This window comes from Acartia tonsa, chromosome 4, assembly GCF_053477335.1.
Source record: "Acartia tonsa isolate MP-2025a chromosome 4, ASM5347733v1, whole genome shotgun sequence".
NCBI lineage: Eukaryota > Metazoa > Arthropoda > Copepoda > Calanoida > Acartiidae > Acartia > Acartia tonsa.
Window position 1 is genome coordinate 48,021,373 of NC_137263.1, and position 21,669 is coordinate 48,043,041.

Consider the following 21,669-nt stretch of genomic DNA (forward strand, 5'->3'; position numbering starts at 1 on the left):
TTATTTTTTTCTAATTTCAATTTGTCAAAGCCAGTCTTTTTAACTTTTTCTATTCGACACTATTCTAAGTATAAAGTAGTAAGGTTCTTTTTGTCAGAAGCTTAAGATTTCAATAACTGCTGAATTGGTTGAGTTCTCTTTTTTAGGGAAGCTTCACATAGGTTCTGGGATGGTTCTAGTACATATTTTCATATGTTTAATGATCTGATGCTAAACACTTACTAATCTAGTCTGTCCGAGATATTTACTAACTCACTATGTTAGAGAGAGAGAGAGAGAGAGAGAGAGAGAGAGAGAGAGAGAGAGAGAGAGAGAGAGAGAGAGAGAGAGAGAGAGAGAGAAAGAGAGAGAGAGAGAGAGTGAAAGAGATAAAGATGAGAATCCACTAAATATTGTCCAGATATTCTCTGTATGATTTGCCTTCAAATAAAGTTATGTGTACGATGAAAATTTACAGGGTGAGAATCATTTAATAGTTATTTTTCGCATCGTATTATAGACAATAGTAATATGAAAAATTAATAGTAAGATTAAACCAGTTTTGTTAGCCCCGAGAGGTTGAAGATTTTTATTTCAATATTTGTGGGAAAATTTCTGTATTACGATGCTATACATGATTTTTCAGTATGGTTGAGAACCAATTCTTATCTTTCGGATATTAATCGGTTTCGAAGCCATACTGGAAAATAAATTATAACCGGATTTTTTTACCACAGTACAAGGATTTTACACATTCAGTTTAGGTATTGTAAAAACCTTTTAACCTTATCAGTTCATTTTTGTGTGGCTTAACAACAGCAGCTTTTAGAATTAGGTGGTATAGAATTGATTTGAAATGGGCGCAAATACTAAGGAATTAAAAGACTCGCAATATCTATAAATAATGTCTAATCGACCCACGAATCGCTATTTAAAAACCAATTTAAAAGGACATCAAAAATTTAAGTAAAATATCTTAAAGAAACACGTTTTACGATTGAATATAGTTGCTAAGCCAACTAAATTGTTCCTATCTGTATCTGGATTTAACAATTTTAACATGCTAAATTTAAGTTACTAACGGACTTACCATAGTTAAAGACAATCTTCCATTTAATAAACAAGATCTAATTAAACCTTTTACTTACTTGCGTACTTCTTTAAAGCAACAAAGAGGATCATTTTTTCGTGTATTATCAGTAAAGTTGGGTGTTAGCGTTTAGTCAAATGCGCGTATTAAGTCAAACTGTTCTTGATTATGAACATTTCATATACTATGGAATAGTACACGGCAGCGATGTTGAAAAGAGACTATCCAAGGAAAAACACACAGCTCAATTTGTAGGAATATATTTCGATTAAATCACATCTAATCCTTGTCAACCTGCACAAAATTAACCATATTTCATATATTTATAGTAAAATCAGATATATATTTTGAAAAAAATTAGGTTATTTTAAAGTAAAGAAACAACAAAATAATGATAAAGTGCTCGAAAATACAAAGAAAAAGTTGAATGTATATGGTTATCCCTTCTATTATTCTTTACTGTACAAAGGTTTGTTTGAAACTGAGCAATTTAACCGCTGGTTTTGGTGTAAAGGGAAGGGGTAGAAGGGATGGGGGTATATACTATATACATTTGATCATAATTAAGTTTGACTTAATAAGCGATTTGGACTAAACGCTAAAATGGAACTTTACGAAAAATACACGAAAAAAATACCCTCTTTGCCGAAATTTTTTACTCACCCTGTTCAGTACCAGTAAGAATCAAAGAATTCTAAGAAAGGAGAGACAAGTTTTGGAGCACAGGGTTCTCTATTCATGGATATTATTATATGGATTATTATCAACAAAGGTTGATCTCAACAACCTAGTTCAATTCTGTCTTTTATCTCAGGGATCTGAAGGGATAAGACAATGGCCGATATATTGATTAACATCCCCAATGTTAATACACAAAATTACTACTTCTAAACAATTATATCGGTGGTTGAAGCGTTTGGTGACTCAACTTAATAAACCAACCAATAAAAATTCATTATAAGTCCCAAATTTGTTATGCAAACGAATAAGAAAACGTTATTTTAAAACTTGGGAACTACTGTTATCTATAATACAAAGTAGAACGATGTCTGTCCGTCTGTCTGTCCGTCTGTCCGTCTGTCCGTCTGAAGCTTAAGATCTCGGTAACCACTGAACCGAATGGATTCTACTCTTCAGGGTATATACCTATTGGTCCTGCGGTGGTTTTAAGCTATTTTCTTGGGGGGTGGGACACCCCCAACCCCCCCAAAAACAAAAAAATCCCCCCCATTTTTTTTTTTTTTTTTTTTTTTTTTTTTTTTTTGGTGAAGAATTCTTTTGTAGAAATATTCTTTTGAAGAAGAATTCTTTTGTAGAAGATTTCTTTTGTAGAAAATTTCTTTTGTAGAAGATTTCTTTAATTCTTCTTATTTTTTTTTTGAATTTTTTGTTGTTGTCATCTCTTGTGGCAAAGCCCCTAGAGGCTAGGGGCGAAGCCGCTAGTTGTTAATAATGTAAGATAAAACCAGAACAAATAAATTTAATTTTTTGGTATTTTTGATTGAAAACAATATTAGATCCATTTCTTCATCATCTGTTGTAAAATATTTATGTTTTTTGAGGATAGCAATAACACCAAGTATTTCATGTAACTTTTACATTGTTGCGCTTCTATCAAACACTTTGGTATTATCCAAGTGTTTCTTTTTTAATTAAATTAATAGATATAATATATCTTGATGGTCAATCTGACTACTAAATTTGTCAAACTTAAGATAGCTAACTCTATCCCATGGAATTCAACTATTAAATAATAACTTTTAATAGATTTTGTGATGTGCTTTTTGCTATCCTAGGAAATAAATTTTACACGATATAATTTATCCAAGAAAATCTGTATCTAAAGAGAAGCGACTATTTTTAGCTGACTCATTATGCGAACAAAATGAAATAATTATGCTCTTCCTAATACCATAACCTGTACACGAATTCAACCAATGACATATCTGGAAAGTACCTCCTAAGTTCTCCTATTGGCTGATATATCTCTAGATTATCTCTATTATTAAATCATATCTTTCTAACAACAAACCAAAACAGTTTTGTAACACTAAATTAAAAAACACAAACTGATAATCTAAATGTAAAAATGTTTTATTTTTTGATATATAAATTATACATTTAAATAAACAAAAAGACAAAGTGCCTCTGACAATCATAATAAAATAACTTGAAAAGAATCTTTAAGCTTTTTTAATTACACAAATAAAAATATAAATTTTGAAAATGCTATAAAGCATTCATAATGCTATAAACATTAAGATAATAAATATTGTTTTTATAAAAGTTTGTGTATAGTTAAAAGTTGGATTGTATTACTATGAGTTTTTAAAAATAAAAGTTTAGATATATTTTCAAAATTGAGTGTTCTATAATATTCTAATTTTTCTGTGTCTTAAAATGACTGCTTTGAATAAATTTTATACAACACCCAAGGAAATATCTATATTTTCAATATTAAACATAGGTAAGTTATCTAAGACTCATTTATACATATTGATAATATTTATTTATCGCATCGTATTACTGACAGCTTTCCGCAGAAATTAAAATAAAAACTTATAAGATCAAAACCAGTTTTGTATTTATTTTATGATTTTTCTTTTAAAATTCGCGAAAATTCTCTGTAATACGATGTTAAATATGATTTTCCAGTATGGCTGAGAACCGGTTCTAATCCAGCAGATATTAATCGGTCTCGAAGCCATAATGGATTAATTAATATTAAAGTTTTTATATTTTGCAGTTTTTTTTTTAAATAAAGAGGTATGGCATTTAAAGGAAGTTAAAATGAAAATTGAAGGAAGACAATTACCAGCAAAAAGCATATTTACAATACAATAGAAAGATTTTTATATTATTTTTATTTAAATATATGTACATTAAAATTAATTTTAAAATGACTTGATTATAAAATTACAAAACAGCCTTCGTCTTAAATTATATTAGAGGCCACATATCTTTTGATACATTTATAAGAACATGAATAGTATTTTGTTTTCAAAAATTCAAATAAACTAAATATATGTATGAATTCAGATTAATTTAAATTAAGAAAAGTGATAAAAGTTTAGATGTATAAAAAAAAAATTAAGATGCTTGCATAATATGTCTGAAACTTATTTTAAAAATTGCAAATAATTGTTGACAATAAAAAAAAATTTATCATAGAAAAGTTATAAAGTTAGGAGGATGAAACCATTTTTTATAAAAACAGAGATATAATCTATGATTACGGTTTTGACCCTCTGAAATGGTAATGTATAATTCCATTCTCACTAAAGTATATACCATTCCTATTATGTCGATTTAAATAAGAAAATCAATGTTTATGAATACACTGGTTTGTAAACATGATTGTACCATTCCAGTTTTGTCTCTATTGAAAGTGGAATAGTTCATTACAAAAATCATATCGGCCATGATGATATCATTACCAAGATAGGGAAAAATGGAATGATACATCACCTTTTTTATAGGAACAAAACCGTAATCATAGATTATATTTCTGCTTTTTATAAAAATGATTTCAACCTCTTACTTTTATTGGACGGAATCTAAATGAAGGATTTATATCACAACTAGATTATTATATTAATAAATATTTATTGTGATTGCAGTTCTCAAAACCAGTTTATTCACAAATGAAAATACAGAAAGATAAAAACATGTAACAATAAACATAAAAACGTATGATGTTTTTTTTATATCTGATTAGGTATATATTATTTATAAAAGGGAAAAAATATATATTGCTGAAAAAAAACTTTATTGATACACTTATAAGTATAAAAGCGTTAATGAACAAAAATCAATCAATTTAATTCTAGTGTTGTTCTAGTTTCTATAAAAAGGGGATAAATTTAAAAACTTTTGGCAAAATTATCCCGAATGACATCATATTAGAATAATGAAGTCGTTCGGGATACTCCAGCAAAAAGTTTTAAAATTTCCCCCCTTTTTATAGGCACTATAAAAAGCTTCCCTTACAATGAATAAATAGATAGAACAATAGAAGATAAATTTATGCATAATATATTGGAAGGAATAATTAAATTCATGTTCACTGTCATTTCCAACCATAACAAGACACAGCTGCAAGCCATTTAGAACAAACCGCAGCAGAGCTGCCATAAAAATGGTCGGCTGCCGACAACTGTTTTTATCTAATCACACCACTGACAGGGGTTAGCTCCCCAGGTACAGGGGTTCATACTCTCCCGTTGGCGCTTGTTCTTCAGATGTTCTTCAATATACTGAAAAATAAAAATATAAGAAGATGTAAAATAATCTTTATGTTAACAAAATGGTTTTTGAAAAATTGGCCTTGGCTTCATAAAAAAGAGATCTGAGCTGGATATTCAAATCATTTAGTGCTGCTACTGCCAGTGCTGCCAATAAAACATGGATCTTTAATAAAATGGCAGTGGTAGGCCGGGAAACACTTTGGAAACACCCACTAGCTCAGAAGCAGTAATAATTTTGCGATGCCAGTGAACCCGTGGGTGTTTCAAAAGTATTTCCCGGCTCACCACTGCCATTTTGATCTAAAAATCGCTATTAGATGAGTCGCTTTCAAAATCAGCTCACTAGAGGCATCGTCAGTGGCATCGCTGTGATTTAAAGATCTATGTCTGATGACCCGGGAGATCCAGTAAAGGGGCGCTACGTAGATGCCTTGGATTTGTGTTGTTGTCTTTATTTACCTGGCAAGGACAAAGTGCACTGCGTAGATACCTTGGATTTGTGCTGCTGTTTTTATTTACCTGGCAAGGACAAAGTGCACTACGTAGATACCTTGGATTTGCGTTGCTATCTTTATTTACCTGGCAAGGACAAAGTGCGCTGCGCAGATGCCGCGGATTTGTGTTGCTAGAGTAATCCTGTCTTCCATAAAGATCCTCAACCATCCAATCTAATCTTCGTCGGAGATACTCCTTAGCCCACCTATAGATAAAAAAATATTCAAATCTTATTGGCAAAAAAGTTTGAACTCACACTAAACATTTTACTTAAGTCCATTTTCTCTCAAATTTCAATTCCATTAAAATATAAAATTTATAACTACTAAAACTCGATAAGAATCTAAAATTTTCCGTTTATTATGTTAGATCACTTTAAGTTTAATATCATTATTTATGTTATTTTTGCATTGTTTTTTTTTATTTATAATAACATAAATAGTAAGAAATTTAATAATTATGCAAATATTATTAAGATATATAAAATATCTAATATATACCTTTGGCTATAATGTAAAAAGAGTTTTTCAGCTCTTTCTTTTTTCCCTCCAATTTTGACAGAATTTCTACCAGCTACAACAACCTAAATATTTCGTTGACATACAACAATTTATCTCATCTGTTTATTACATGTTTAAGATCTGATTAACGAAGCACTTCATAGTGCCTATTAAAAATAACGTTCTACAACAGAAATGACCATTGGCAATACACAGAATAAATTACCAATGACAGGCCAGTATACATTTTAATTGGCTAAGAACAGGCCAGTATGACGTCATATTTTATAGGCATTAAAAAAAAGTTTTCCGACTAACCATTCAGGTTTTTCTATTTTCAAAATTTAATGATGGACAATGTTTTTTTTAGAAATGACAACAATGTTAAAAATATTTCTCATATGCCTAGACTAATTTTTCTCCGTTAGATGTGCAGGTATAATCCAAAAAAATACCCCAAAGGGGGGGGGGGGGGTTCAGCGGACATGCCTAAAGATATCCTGTTATAATAGTATAGAGGATGAGAACATTAAGTAAGTACTGTACCTCTCTGTCTTGAAAGCCTTCGATGTCTCTGAGATAAGCCTCTCTGTCAATAACGACTCCGTTGGTGGCCTTGTCCTCCGCCTTATCCTCCAGCAACCTCTCCAGGTAGGTCATGCACGGGGCAGAGTCAAAATACATGAAACACAAATTTACCTAAATAAATAATTAATTAAGTTGAGTAATAAAAAAAGATTTTTATTGATGGGAGGAATTTTCTTTTTGTTTCCTTTTTAATGACCTATGTCTAGAAATTAATAGAATAAGTATGTTAATTATTCAGTTAATAGCGGAGCTAAGGTTCGGTCCGTCCATCGGAAACGGATAGCTCTTATCGTTAATTTAGGCATGTTGGATTTGTCCTATCGATTTAAAACTTGTATGTTGATTCATATCGTAGGAAGTTACAACGTAGCAACTCTATTAACGTTATCCGTACGTCCATTTAAAATATGTTGATTTTTTTAGGTTTTTTACAACAATTTTTGATGTGATATGATTCCTATGACAACAAAGTACTATGTTAAAAGCAAAGCAACTATATAATCAAACTCTAAAGTTATAGGTGTGTCTTTAGACAGTATCTTCCCGACAACAAGCGGACGCGCCACAGTTGCGGGTTTACATGAATAAAAAAAGAATTACCTTGTGACAAGAAAGTTTTCCTCTATCATCTACACCCAGAAGAAGTTTGTGCTTGATAAGACCTGCATTCACACTTCCAATACAACCTTCCAGAGATTTATTCAACTAAAAATAAATTGCATATGATTATTTTTTAGTAGAAGAGCTTCTCTATAACTATGGCTGTACCATGGACGCCCAAGGGGTGTTTACCCCCCTTTTCAAACCTTTGAAATTCTCATTTTACCCCTCGGCCTTGACAGAAAAAATTTAACATTCTTGGTAGTTTAATTGAAACTTTTTTATTTATAACTTTCTCGAATAAGTTTAATAGTTCCTAAAGTTTAAAAAGTACTAATTTAATTTCTACTAGCGGTTGCGCCACCAGCATCTGTGGTCTCTATATTTGATAGTATGTTGAAGCTTAAAACCATACCTTATCATATAAGAATAAAATAGACTATAACCATCCTAGGACTTATAAGAGACTTTGCAATAAAGGAAAACCATTTTGGTTCACCCTTTTAGCGAGATCCTTTGAAACAGACAAAAAGTTTACTACTTTATGAATAAGGAAGGATTAATCTATAAAATGTGATCAATCAAAGTTTACCTTGAGTTTGACCCACATACAAAGAAAAATGGCGGCTGCATTCATAATGAGCCAGGCCACACCCAGACCAAAGAGAAGAAGCCCCTGCTGTTGCTTGTTACCAAACAGGATGGCCAGCAGGATGATGAAGGCCGTGGCTATCCACACAACCAGGATACGCTTGTAGAATATGTTGTACAGGGTAAACCTTAATAAATTCAACAATTTAATTGCAATAAATTTATCTGAATCAAAAATAAATGAATATTTATGTAATATCAGAAGGAAATATATTTTATTTTCTAAAATTTCCATTATGGCTTCTATATCGATTAACATCCGCTGGATTAGAACCGGTCATCAGCCAAACTGAAAAATCATCTATAGCATCGTATTACAGACAATTATTCACGAATAATAAAATACAAATCATGAAATTAATACCAAGTTAATTAGTTAGCCTGGGCCTTCAGTCCATCGGGGCTAATAAAACTGGTTTTAATCTTATAATTTTTCATTTCAATATCCGCGGAAAGATGTCTATAATACGATGTGATGAATAACTTTACCTCATATCTTTTGTTAGTTTATCAAGACTACTCACATATTCTTCTACTGTTAACTGAAAAAAAGAATTTATTATTTAAATTTTCAAAAAAATGTTTGATAACAGATCTACTACCTGCCCCCCTTTTCCAACAACCTTTTTCGTCTGCTAGCAAATAGTTCTGCTTCATGGCTGTGTTCATATTCTCGATACTATTGGTTGATTTTCAAAGACCCAATTGAGAGTCGGAACAAGGTTCTTTTGATGTGGAGGGGACATACATTTATTTAACCCTTCCCCCTCTAGTGTTTTACTAAAATGTTTGATTCATAAACAAACAGACATACTTTTTGGATAGCATTATTTTAGAGGTCCGTGAGAAACCATCTTTAAAGGCAAGCTTTGCTTGTAACAGCTGATAGCTTACATGACTTCTTGGAATCTGGATCACATGGATTTTACAATTTATGAACTTACTATACAATATACAACAAAAATATTTATTAATGAAAATATTTTTTTTGTGAATATATCGTCAATTTGATCTCATGTAATCGATATTTTAGTATGAAAAGTTTTTTTTCTATCTATAATACAAAGTAGCTTGATGTTTGTCCGTCTGAAGCCCCTGATCCTATAGGCTAGGGGCGAATCCGCTAGTTTCCTCTAAAAAGCGTAAAAATTAAACATTCTTTACTATTATTTAATGACTTTTGTTAAAAAAATCCTATTTTTTCTGAGTAATTTTTTTATAAACTGTGAATTTTTTACTTTCCTTTTATAAATGCAAACACTGTGGGCTAGAATTGAATCAAGACAAAAGTAAGTGCCGAGCCCTGGGACCTATGTATGGTGAAAATAGATTTAAAACCATGATGATTCCAGGTAAAACCAAAATATTTCAGCGGGGGCTTTTTGAGAAAATTAGATTTAAAAATTTCAAGTTCAATTTTCACCCCCTAGGAGTTGCCGCATAATAATGACAAGAAAAGCAAATATTATCTATTTTAAAAAATGACAACTTTGCTTTTATGAAGTCCTTCTTAAAACCTCTATATATATATGATTTATTTAAGGCTGAATTTTCGTGACCTTTGCAAAGCAAGTGATAAAAATGGCCATTTATTAACTTCCTTCAGGAGTGGTTCTATGAAGAACTTTATAAAAGCAAAGTTGTTCAAAATTTAAAATAAATAATATTTACTTTTCTTGTCATGATTATGCGGCAACTCCTAGGTGGTGAAAATTGAACTTGAAATTTTCAAATCTAATTTTCTCAAAAAGCCCCCGCTGAAATATTTTTGTTTTACCTGGAATCATCATGGTTTTAAAAATGGCCATTTATTAACTTCCTTCAGGAGTGGTTCTATGAAGAACTTTATAAAAGCAAAGTTGTTCAAAATTTAAAATAAATAATATTTACTTTTCTTGTCATGATTATGCGGCAACTCCTAGGTGGTGAAAATTGAACTTGAAATTTTCAAATCTAATTTTCTCAAAAAGCCCCCGCTGAAATATTTTGGTTTTACCTGGAATCATCATGGTTTTATGTCTATTTTCACCATACATAGGTCCCAGGGCTCGGCACTTACTTTTGTCTTGATTCAATTCTAGCCCACAGTGCAAAAGATGATTTACAGTGTAAAAAGAGTTTATGTAAAATATAAATATATTGGATAATGTGGTTAAAACGTAATCTAATAGGATGATATAACAGAAACAATTTTCCTTATGTGAAAAGTAAAAAACATTTTATCCTTATAATAAAGTATCAGGATGTATCTCTGTCTGTACCGACGGATCTCGCTAACCACTGAACCTATATGGTTCCCCTTTACAGGATAGCTTCTCAGAGGCCCCGGGAAGGTTTATAACTATTTAGGGGGAGGGCACCAGTGCCCTCCCAAGAGAAATCGCCGAAATTTTCCCGCAGGACGGCGCCAGTATCGTAGACACATGAATGAAAAAATTTATCTTAGTATAGACAAATTATTTATCAAATTAGATATTTAAAATAAAAAATCATATCATAAAAATCTAGAGGTATCTAGGAGCGTAGCCGCTAAATAGTATTCAATTTTATCATATTAAACGTCCTAATTTATACCATTTTCTTTGATGAAGGTTATTAAAATGTGTTTTATTTCTTTTTGTATGATCGTACTGTATCCTGAGAGTGCCAAATAAAAGAATCTTTGATTTTTCATAACATTATAAATAAACCCTTTCGAATATAAATACTTCAAAATTTAAAGAGTTGTGCTATCCCTTTTAAACCTCTATATTTGTTTTCTTTATTATTTGAAGGATATTATTATGAAGAAGCCATATTATATTATACACATAATTACATGACAATCAAAACCAGATAAAAACACATTTTATGCTAAATAAGATAAATTATCATTTTGATTTTGATAAAACATTTTCCTGTATGGCTTTGAAACCGATTAATATCCGCTGGATTAGTACTATTTCTAAGCCATACTGAAAAATCATGTATCGTATCGTATTATATCCAATTTTCTACGAATATAAAAAAGTACAATCATAATATTAAAATCAGCTTGGTTTGTCCGTTCCTTTGGCATCTCGGGGCTAACAAAACTGGTTTTAATCCTATAATTATACATTTTTATACCAGCGGAAAGCTGTTTATAATAAGATGCGATAAATAACTATTAATAGATTAGTTTTAATTGTACAATGACGATAATGTCATTAAAATTAATAGGAAGGTGTTTTTTTTGGTATATTAATTAGGTGTTTTTTTTTTGGTATATTAATTAAGTGTTCTCTTATTGATGTTTAAATTTGGTATGAAGGTGAAATATATGAACACAAGGCTTCCAGGTTTCTCATAGCAAAGGATAAAACTACCAAAAATTTTATTTTGTACAATTTCCCTTGAAGTGCCTTTTCGACAAAAAAAACCTCCCCTTTCTTTAAATAAATTGAAAATAAAAGGGGAAATTTAATCGTTTGTATTTTATTACTTTAGATCAGGTTATATAGGGTTATTATGGGAACTGAGAAGCCCTGCAGGGTTATGTCATCGCAGGTATAGGCGGTATAGCAGCATAATTTGTAATTTTCAATGACGTGCAAAGCAATTCACCAGAGGGGTTTAAAATCATTAGTGAGCATATAAAAGGGGAGGAAGTATATGTACAGTAAGACCCACTAAAAAGTATATTTTAGGGTGTATTGTACAGCCCTTATTTCTTAATGTAACATCAAAAGTGGCATATGTTCTTGTTCTCTATACAATTTTACACAAGAAAAAGAAGAAAAATTTAATTTTAAGAATACATCAAGGGAGATTTTTAAGGCCAAAGTTTCTAAAAAGCACTTTTTTCTAAGTAAATTTTTCAAAACTTAAGCTCTAAAAATCTCCGTTGTTATTGAAGAGAAAATTTCAATTTTTATATAGTCTTTTTCGAAAATGTATAGAGTACAAGGACATATACAACTTTTGATGATATTTTAGGAAATATGGGCTGTACACCATGTAAATACTTTTTCGTGGGTCTTGCTGTTTGACTTCTTCAAATTTACCGTTAAAACTGGAGTCATGAGCTCCTCTGGGACTAGTTCTGGTCTAAACTTTGCTGGAGTTATCCAGGGAAGCTTCTCATTGACAGGTAGAAGTGTGACCAGAACCTCCCCCTGGTCAGGAACTCTCTGCTGCTGCTGGTTGGTGTCTTGTCTGCTCTCTAAACTAACCTAAAATGCCAAAATGGATTAAGAATAAGATAAGCAGTACTTTAAAATGTTATTTTTGTCTCTTGAATCTGAATACCAATAAAAAATATAAATAGAAAATTTGTCTTCAATCATTAAACCCTAAAAATCTCATTAAGGATGAAAGGGGGGGGGGGGGCAATAGTAGCTCAAAAACCAATACTAAGCTAATATGTACATTATTAATGAAATAAATAAAAAAAACACAAGGATAACCTCCATTATAAAAGCGAAGCTCTAAAATCAGACGGTAGAACAAACACTAATTAACAATTGTAGAGTGTCAGAACTTTGAAATTGCTTTAAAAAGGAGTACTGTTTAATGACATATACGCTAAGAGATAACTGTTACGTACGGACGGACGTATAGACGGACCGAACTTAATTTTTGAAAAGCTTCACTTTTAGCAATATATAAGTTTTTCTAAAAATAATATTCTAATTTTAATCATTACATCCGTTTCAGAGATATTTTGATTCATACTAACAGACATGGTTCTTTTCCAGGTATAAAATGAATTGTCCAACCTGTGACAATGTGACTGCAGTGCTGGAGCCTCGTCCTGATGATTTGGATGGAGTTTCTGCCACAGATTTCTTTCTGATGGTTTCTACATCTACACTGTGAGAATCTGTTACCTAGATAATTATTTATGTTATTACTAGCGGCTACTTGAGGTTGGGAGGGGGGGGGGGGGTAAGAGAGCCTACCCTCCCACACTTTCAATTTTAGTTTGGATGGGACGCTTTTTTCTAGGAGTGATTTCTATCAGGGGAAGGTATACTTATTTTTTTAAATTTTTATATAATTATTAATTTTAACCAGCGGCGTCCAAGCTTTTTTATTTTTTTTTTTTTTTGGGGGGGGGGTAATCACCCCTTTACCCCCCCCCCCTTGGAAGTCTATGTTTTGAACTACAGATTCCTTAGACAACAAATTACAATGTTATAAGCCAAGCTTCCTATAATCATTCCTAAATATATAAGTATGTCCTAAATAGTATTATGTACATATTTAATCAGTTCTGCAACGAACTTACTTATAGATACATTTATATTCTGCTTAATCAGTTCTGACACTCTACTACAAGGTTTAAATTACTGTTCGTTTCTCCTGCCGTTTCAGAGCTTCGCTTTAATGTCTGTTATCTTCCTTGTTTATATATCTTTTTAATACAGCATTTAAACTGTAAAATTATGACGCATTAGAAAATTTTCTACCATTGTTATTTGCAAATTGTAAAAAATAATAATGATATCACATAAGTAAGTTGGTCAAACTCGGCCTAGTAGTAAAATCATGACAATTATGCTTAGTTCAACAAGAATAAAGTCATCCATATGTGGTGCAACATAAGTTAGTAAAAAGTTTAAGCATTGTCTTTTGTAAAACAAAAGTACATACTAATGTGAACAATAAAGGACTATCATAAATTTGAAAACAATACAGTTTAACAAAAATAGCAATTTCAATTAAATACTAAAAATCTAAAATAAAAAAGCTACAATTCTCTTCAAGAATTATTAATTATTTCTATAGAGTAGCTGTGAGACTAAAAAGAACAGGTCACGCGCGCATATGCTCCTATGCGCTTACCGGTCACGTACGCACGCACACACAACCATCCCTCGCACACAAACACACAATTTGTTCAAGTAAATACTCTCAGCTGAAAGAATGACACTTTCCCCCCCGAAGGAAGCACTTACTTCCGGCTATTCCACACGCACGAGCGCGCACACTCACACACATATATTGTAACCATAAAACCAGCGCCAAGGGATATGACAATCGGAAGCAAATTTTACGCCATTCAAAACCCCATTCAAAGATGCTGAAAATAAAAATCTTATTTTAATACTGGGCTAAATAACGTTTGTGAAGCTCTTTATAGTGTCTATAAAAATGACTTCATACAATACAAATGACCAATGACAGGCCAATACACAGACTAAATTATCAATGGCAGACCAGTATACATTTAATTGACCAATGGTAGGCCAGTATGACGTCATTTTTTATAGTAATATAAAAAAGCTTCAACATTTGACTAACATGTTTTTTTATTCATGTGGCATTTACCTTTTCCCTGAATAAACGCACATCATAATAGAAACCATGCGAACAAATTTTCAATGGATAAAAAAATGGAATTTTGTAATCATATGCGTAATAAGAGGCTAATTTTAGGAGCACAGCTGCTCTACATATCATTAGAGCACGTCAATAAATTTTTGTTACAATGCAAAGTAAAGTATATTAATAAAATATTTTCTAGTATTATGAATTAATCATTTAATGTTGTTTTGTTATTATCAACTCTACGATTTCGACTCGTGGTCTTTAAAAGTGGGACGTTTCTATACTTCTGTCTGTACGTCCGTCGGTACGAAACGGTTAGCTTTTATCGTTGTTTATAATTTTCCTAGTCATCTGATTTTTGGAACAATGATTCCTACGACAAAAAGGTACAATATTTGGAGTGAAGATTACCTATAATCAAGTCCTAAAATTTAAGTATATCCTGAAACAGTGTCCTGCATTTAGGCAGTATTGCAGCAAATTTATATATAATTTTGTTTTAAGTTATAGATCAGTTATCTGTTTATTAAATTCTGACACCACAAGTGTTAATTTTCGTTTGCCCTATCGTTTAATTTTAGAGCTTCAATTTCTTGATTTTGTCATCCTTGTTATTTTAGGGCGCTGCTACTCTGAATTAAGTCAGATTGTCTTCGCAGGGATTTAAAGGGATAAGACAAAGAAAGATAATTAATAACGTACATCTCCAATAACAATACACAAAATTACCCCTTCTGCAGATTACAATTTGTTGTTGAAACGATTGGGCAATCAAGTTAATGAACCAACAAATGACAATTCAATAAAAGTCCCCAAAGTTGTTAAGCCAAAGAATAGAAAACTTTATTATAAAACATTGGGGACCTATGTAAAAAATAGCACAATGTTCCCTTCCTCCCTGCAAATTCGTCTGTTTTATCATTTGATTTTGATACCTAATCATTTTTAGGGTGCTTTTATCTTTGTTTCCCTACCTACTTTTTGCAATTTATCTCAAACAAATAAATAATTATAAATTCTAAAAGCATAATAATTCCTCTACGCCAGCAGTTTATTTACTGACAGGGATAAACATAAAGGAGAGATCAATGGAAGACAAATCATTATTTTCCCAATATGAAAAAAACTAGATATGTTCTTGTGTGCAGGGATCTAAAGGGATAAGGCAATGGCAGATAAATTGATGTACATACCCAATGAGGATAAATAAAATCAACCCTTCTGTAGATTATAATTAATTGTTAAAATGAACACACCAATCAAAATTAAGTAAAAGTCCCCAAATTTGCAACCCAACAAAATAGAAAATGATAATATAAAAGTTTGGGTATTAGTGTAATAAACAGCCCATTGTCCCTTCCCTCCCTTGTATGCCTAACAATTTGTGTGATAATTAAAGTGGGTAGGGGGTTTTATTTATCTTCCATTTACAAATCCTTTTATCCTGGAAATAATGCAGTATTTAATTCAACACTCTTTTGTTTAACATTTTTTCTGTTTTATTTTCTAATCATATAAATAACAAAGATGACAACATCTATAAAAGTGAAGCTCTAAAATCAAACGGTAGAAGAACCCTTGTAAAGCATAATATTTTTCAATTTGAAGGTATAAACATAAGTGTAAATAAATCTGCTGCAAAATTGGGTAAATACAGGATTCTGTCTTTGGAAATTTTTTAGGACTTGATCATAGAGATGCTTGTTGTACCTTGTTGTCCTAGGAATCAAGGTTAAAAAAATCAGATGAATAAGATAAGTGCATTGCTTCGTTTTTTGATGGTTCATAAAAATTACATTGTTTAAAAGTTATTTGTATTAAAAATCTCAGCTTTTTTGTTTCTTTATTTTGAAAGTAAATTTGCTCATGCATTGAAATATCATGTTACAATGAGTTCAGATATAAAAATCTGTTTTTTGTTGTTGTTTTTCTTTGATCATCAAGACTTGGTTTAGTGGGCAGGAATAATAAAAAATATAATATTTAGAAATTACTTTTATATTAAGAAATAAGTGTGATCATGATCATGATCAAATAACAAGGACGATAATATCCATTGAAGCAAAACAAAAAGCAGTATGAGAAACGAACTTTAACTAACATAGTGCTACAAATATTGTTGAAACTAAATATCAATAAGTCGAAAAAAAAGTCTTTTGTAGATCTCCTGAAATTTCTTTAAATACAGGATGCACTTACATTTTCATACTTTATTATGGTGGAGATGTTTCTTTTGGGTCAATGTGCCTAATCGACCTAAGAATCACTACGCAAAAACTCAAGTTACTAGGATTGTAATAATAATGTAAATATAAAAATGGTGTCAAAATTATTAACATGCCATGCTTACAAAATTTTACAAAGCTATCCGTCAATTACCTACTGTCAGATGAGTTGGCCCAATTGTATAAAAACTTCGTTTTTATTAAGCATTGAACCATTTTTCCATCATAACAAAAAATTTTACAAATTCTCATCTTTATGTCAGTGAATATAAAAATCCACGTAAATATAAAAATCTATGCAATTCAAAGATTTAGGGATAAGGTGGATTATATGGATGCTATGCATGTAAATTCATACAAATAAATGGATAAAGTAAGTGAGGAGACATTGGGCTGTTCATTACAATAGTCCACCAAGTTTTAAAATAACGATTTCTTATTTGTTGGCTTAACAACTTTTGGGACTTTTTATTGAATTTTGATCGGTTGGTTGAGTTGAGCGTCCAAACGCTTTACCCACTAATTGTAATCTACAAAAGACACTGTGGTAATTTTTACTATCATCATTGAGGATATACAATGTACATCAATTTATTGGCCATTGTCTTATCCCTTAAGATCACTGGTAAAATGCCCCATTTGATATCAAAATAGGATTCATGACAATTCATAAATTAACTTTAGTACCTAAGCTTTGAGGTTTTTAGAAATAAGATGACTCACAAAGCTTTATGTTTGTTATGCATATGATTTTTAAGCAATTTTAAGTTATAAACAAATTAAAATTTAAACAAAATGAAAGGATGTATTTGATATTAGTTAAATGAAAATCTAAGTCTAATTGGGGAGAAGATGGATATATCTCACTCATGTCTTTTAATTAAAGTAGGTAGACATTATCTAATTTTGTCGTTTCTTATTTTGTTACAAATATAAAATCTGATTTCTTTCCAAATATTTCATTTTCTTTAATATTTTTTTTTATTTTTAATTTAATTGTCAGGTCTTTATGGTCGTTTTAATCCATTAAATTTGTAGGAGTATCAAAGAATAAGGAATTTTACAATATAAACAAACCTGTTTGGTTAGTTTTTGGGAAAAAAACAATCAACACGTTCAGTTCATTTAAGAAATGTGTATTTTTGTAAACATCAAATTTATGTTGTTTCTGATTAAACTGCATATCCATAATTTAATATTTATATTTTATACCTCAATCGACCCAGGGGACTCGTCATTCGACATTTGCTGTTGTTGTGTCGAATCATCCGCATTCTCCTCGTCGAATTTGACCCATCCTCTGCCGCGCACACTCTGCGCCTCGCCCCCAGCCTCCATCCTCGCCTCACTTTTTGGGTCCTGAACAGCTATGGGATAAAGTGCTGTGAACTTTTAGCCCCACAAAGTTTTATTTCAACTTTAAGTTTGTTAAATCACAGCTGATTTGGTTGGTTTGAGATATCACTTAGTGAAATTATTAGAAACTACTAGTCTAGGCTATTTAATAAAATTGTACAAGGTAGTGAGAAGTGGGGATGACACACACACACACACAGGATATAACTCTTCCCCCTCCTTCGTCAAACCTAGAATATAGAATTGGTTCATTCAACACACACACACACACACACACATTTACACACCTTTATTAAAGTGAAGGGGGGTGGGAAGAGTGAGGGGGTAAAGGTAAGAGCTGGGATAAGGCTTGGTACAGTGTAGATCATGCAGTCTAGTAGTACCTGCCTTTAACCAAGACCTGCTTTCAAGCAGTGACACTCACACAAACGCACACACATACACACACACACACACACACACATACGTGATCACACATACACACCTGGTAATACGACCGGACCTAAATTACTCATACACATAAACGTCCCAAAAATACGTATTCTTAAATCTTAATGAGTAATTTTAATAAACGGTTTTCGAAATACCAGAAAGATATTTCAAGAATATTTTAATCTAAAGAATTTATAGATATATAGAAACCACTGTTTTTATGACATGTATCAATTTTATATTCATGGGCGTGCAAATTCGATTTTAGCTGTGGGAGGGGGGGGGGGGGGGAAATTATATAAAAAAATTGTTTATCCCTCCCATAATCTTTTTTTACCCCTTTTACCCCATTTAAATTCTAGATAGAGGGGACTTTACCCCCATATAAGAGCATTTTCATTTTTAAGGGGGGAGGGGCATTAATTACACCCTCGTAAGTGGTTACTACCCAGCAAGATATTTCGCCATAGAGTCGCCTTCGAGCTCGTGCAATATATGAACCGATTCCTATGCTACCTCGAATCCCATTCGCAATGAATTAACACCTAATTTTCTGGCGATAAACGTTGGAAAATCGGCCTTTCAAGCAAAAGGTAGCATGCGAGTTCGCCATCGATATCGTAGCATAAATTAAAAGAGCGAGAGCAAGAGAGAGAGAGAGATCATACCATTCCCGGCTTAATTAATAAAGAGTAAGATATGTTTCTCTCTCTCTGCTCTCTCTCTCTCTCTCTCTCTCTTTCTTTTAATTTATGCTACTCTGCTACGATATCGATGGCTAACTACCTTTTGCTTGAAAGGCCGATTTTCCAACGTTTATAGCCAGAAAATTTGGTGGTAATTCATAAGCTACCATTTGAGATATCGAACAACGTACCATGCTACCTTTATAAAAAAGTTTCGCTGGGTATCCTCCCCTAAGAGTTTTTAGGACGGTTAGGAGTTTTTTTTCCTAGGGGGATATACCTCTAAAGTATAAATGGTAAATTTCTGTCACCAGCAAAAAGGGAATATCAAATATTGAAAAAATAGACAATTAAAAAAAGGGGCTTTTCCAGAGAGATAGTGGACAATGGGCTGCTTATTACACTACCCAGCCAGAAAGTAGCGTCACTATCGCGCTACTATAGCGCACGATATCGTGTAGCAATCGAGCACGAGTTCTTACGATATCGCTAAATAGTCGTCCAATGCACATCGACGATATGTTACGATAAATGGTCGAAAAGGTACTTAGAGCTGCGCGATACACCCACGAAATCGTAAGCGATATCGTAAGGCTCGTAAGCGATATCGTGCCAAAATCGTGAATAAAAAGTACATTTAAAAAATATTTAACATTATGTAGTTTTTTTTGTAAATATTGTATGTAAGTAAAAGGTTGCATAAAGAATCCATTTCATACTGTGCATTCATAGAGAGAAAGAGATAGTGAGAGACATGGTGTAAAGAGAATCTAGTCTTTGTGCCCTTCTACTTACTGTGAACTATCAAAAGTTTACCATGAACTTTGATAGAGTATTTATATGTTTTTCATACTGAATGGCAATGATTTAAGGAATATTAAGACACACATTTAAAAATGTTGCCATTTAGAAAAAAAACTTTTTAAAAATACTTTTATTTGTAATATTAAACATAAACACATTATGACAATTTTAGTTATCAGTTTTATATTTATTTTGTTTGACAACAGAAAAAATGCAATATTTTTTTAAGATAATGTGAACTTCTAGCGGCCAATTTATAAACTATATTTCTCACAGAATGATGTTGATTATATGTTGGTTGTGTGTCTGTTTGTAAGTGTGTGTTGACACACATAAAATGCTATTGTTTACGATTTCTTAGGAAAATCGTGGTTGCCGCGATTTTTACTACAAAATCGAATTAATCCCTAGCGATTTTTTTCGATTTTTGCTATAAAATCTTAAATAAGATTTTGGCGATAATATACTACATATCGGATGCGAGTTTCCTTACGACGTTTCTAGCTGGGTATAGTCCCCAACATTTCGTGATATAATTTTTAGTTGCGAAGCTACTCTATAATTCGAAATGTCCGTCCGTCTGTCCATCTGAGACAAAGTGGGGGAAACGTGATTTTCTCGGCTCCTAGAAAAGATAGACAGCTGAAATTTTTAGTGAAGATTCTTATAACATATGCCCATCTAATCTATACATTATTTTGTCCATCTGTCTGTTGTTTGGGGTGCTAGATTGATTCCTAGATTTTCATGTTTTTGTAATTTTCTCAACTCCTTTTTAAGATAATGGGCTGAAATTTTCAGGGATTGTTTAAATTTACATTCTACATGTTTTCTTTAAGTTTTATTACGGTTTTTCTATTAGTTGGGGTGCTAGATCGATTCCTAGATTTTTAGGTTTTCTATGGTTTTCTCGATTCCTATTCATGATTTGTGGCTGAAATTATCAGGAATTGCATATGCTTATATTCTACATATTTTTATCAAGTTTCATTAAGATTTGTCTATAAATTGCGATGCTAGATCGATTCCTAGATTTTAAAATTTTCGTGGTTTTTAAGGTTGCGTGATTTTTAAGGTTTCCTTATTTCCCTATTTTATCAACATTAATGTTTATTGAATGAAACTGCTTTATAGCATTTTTTTTGACATCCATTCATAATTTTTGAGCTTCGCTACTTATGGATGTTGTCATCCTTGTTTATATTCGTTTCAAACCTTTCAACCACTCATTTTACGTTGCAGGAGCGGTAATTTCTTGTAGCATTATCGGAGATGTTATCAAATTAACGGCCATTGTCTTTGTCTTTGTCATTGGGTCTTTTCTAACATTCAATTACTAATATTCTAAAAGTTTTGGCTCCAAGGGAAGTGTGTGTTAATAGATATACACATCCAAATTTTGTAAATTAGTATAAAGATCTCAGAAAAACATAAAAGATAAAGGACTTGTATTTTGTTTTTTATCGCCAAGCTAAATTTCTATTTAAATTCCAAAAAAGTATACAGAATTTTAATAAAAGAAAATTGATCATGAAACGCGAAGGCCAATTAATCCTTACTCAAAACTTTTATTTGTTTGGTAACAATACGCGGCATTCATATCTTACAAAATACAGTGGCCATGTAAAAATTAAAAATATATGATTTCTACATTTTTTTTGAAAACTTATATGTTTTAAAATTCTTAATATGTGAAAACATTATCTTCAAATACATTTAAAA

General features: G+C 31.6%; 2 protein-coding genes across 2 annotated transcripts in view; one reads left to right on the top strand and one right to left on the bottom strand.

Moving 5' to 3' along the window:
* l(2)gl (LLGL domain-containing protein l(2)gl) overlaps positions 1 to 21,669 on the top strand; it is a 113,128-nt gene that overhangs the window by 55,952 nt on the left and 35,507 nt on the right. The window lies entirely within an intron of this gene.
* LOC145317511 (uncharacterized) lies at positions 3,453 to 18,263 on the bottom strand. The gene is made up of 10 exons (XM_080158621.1): positions 17,882 to 18,263; positions 12,890 to 13,000; positions 12,176 to 12,343; positions 8,640 to 8,692; positions 8,092 to 8,278; positions 7,500 to 7,604; positions 6,858 to 7,010; positions 6,312 to 6,394; positions 5,896 to 6,016; positions 3,453 to 5,325 (listed from the first exon to the last, which is right to left on the bottom strand). Exons 1-10 carry the CDS (start codon positions 18,005 to 18,007, stop codon positions 5,236 to 5,238), a joined length of 1,197 nt encoding a protein of 398 aa, XP_080014747.1. The 5' UTR covers positions 18,008 to 18,263; the 3' UTR covers positions 3,453 to 5,235.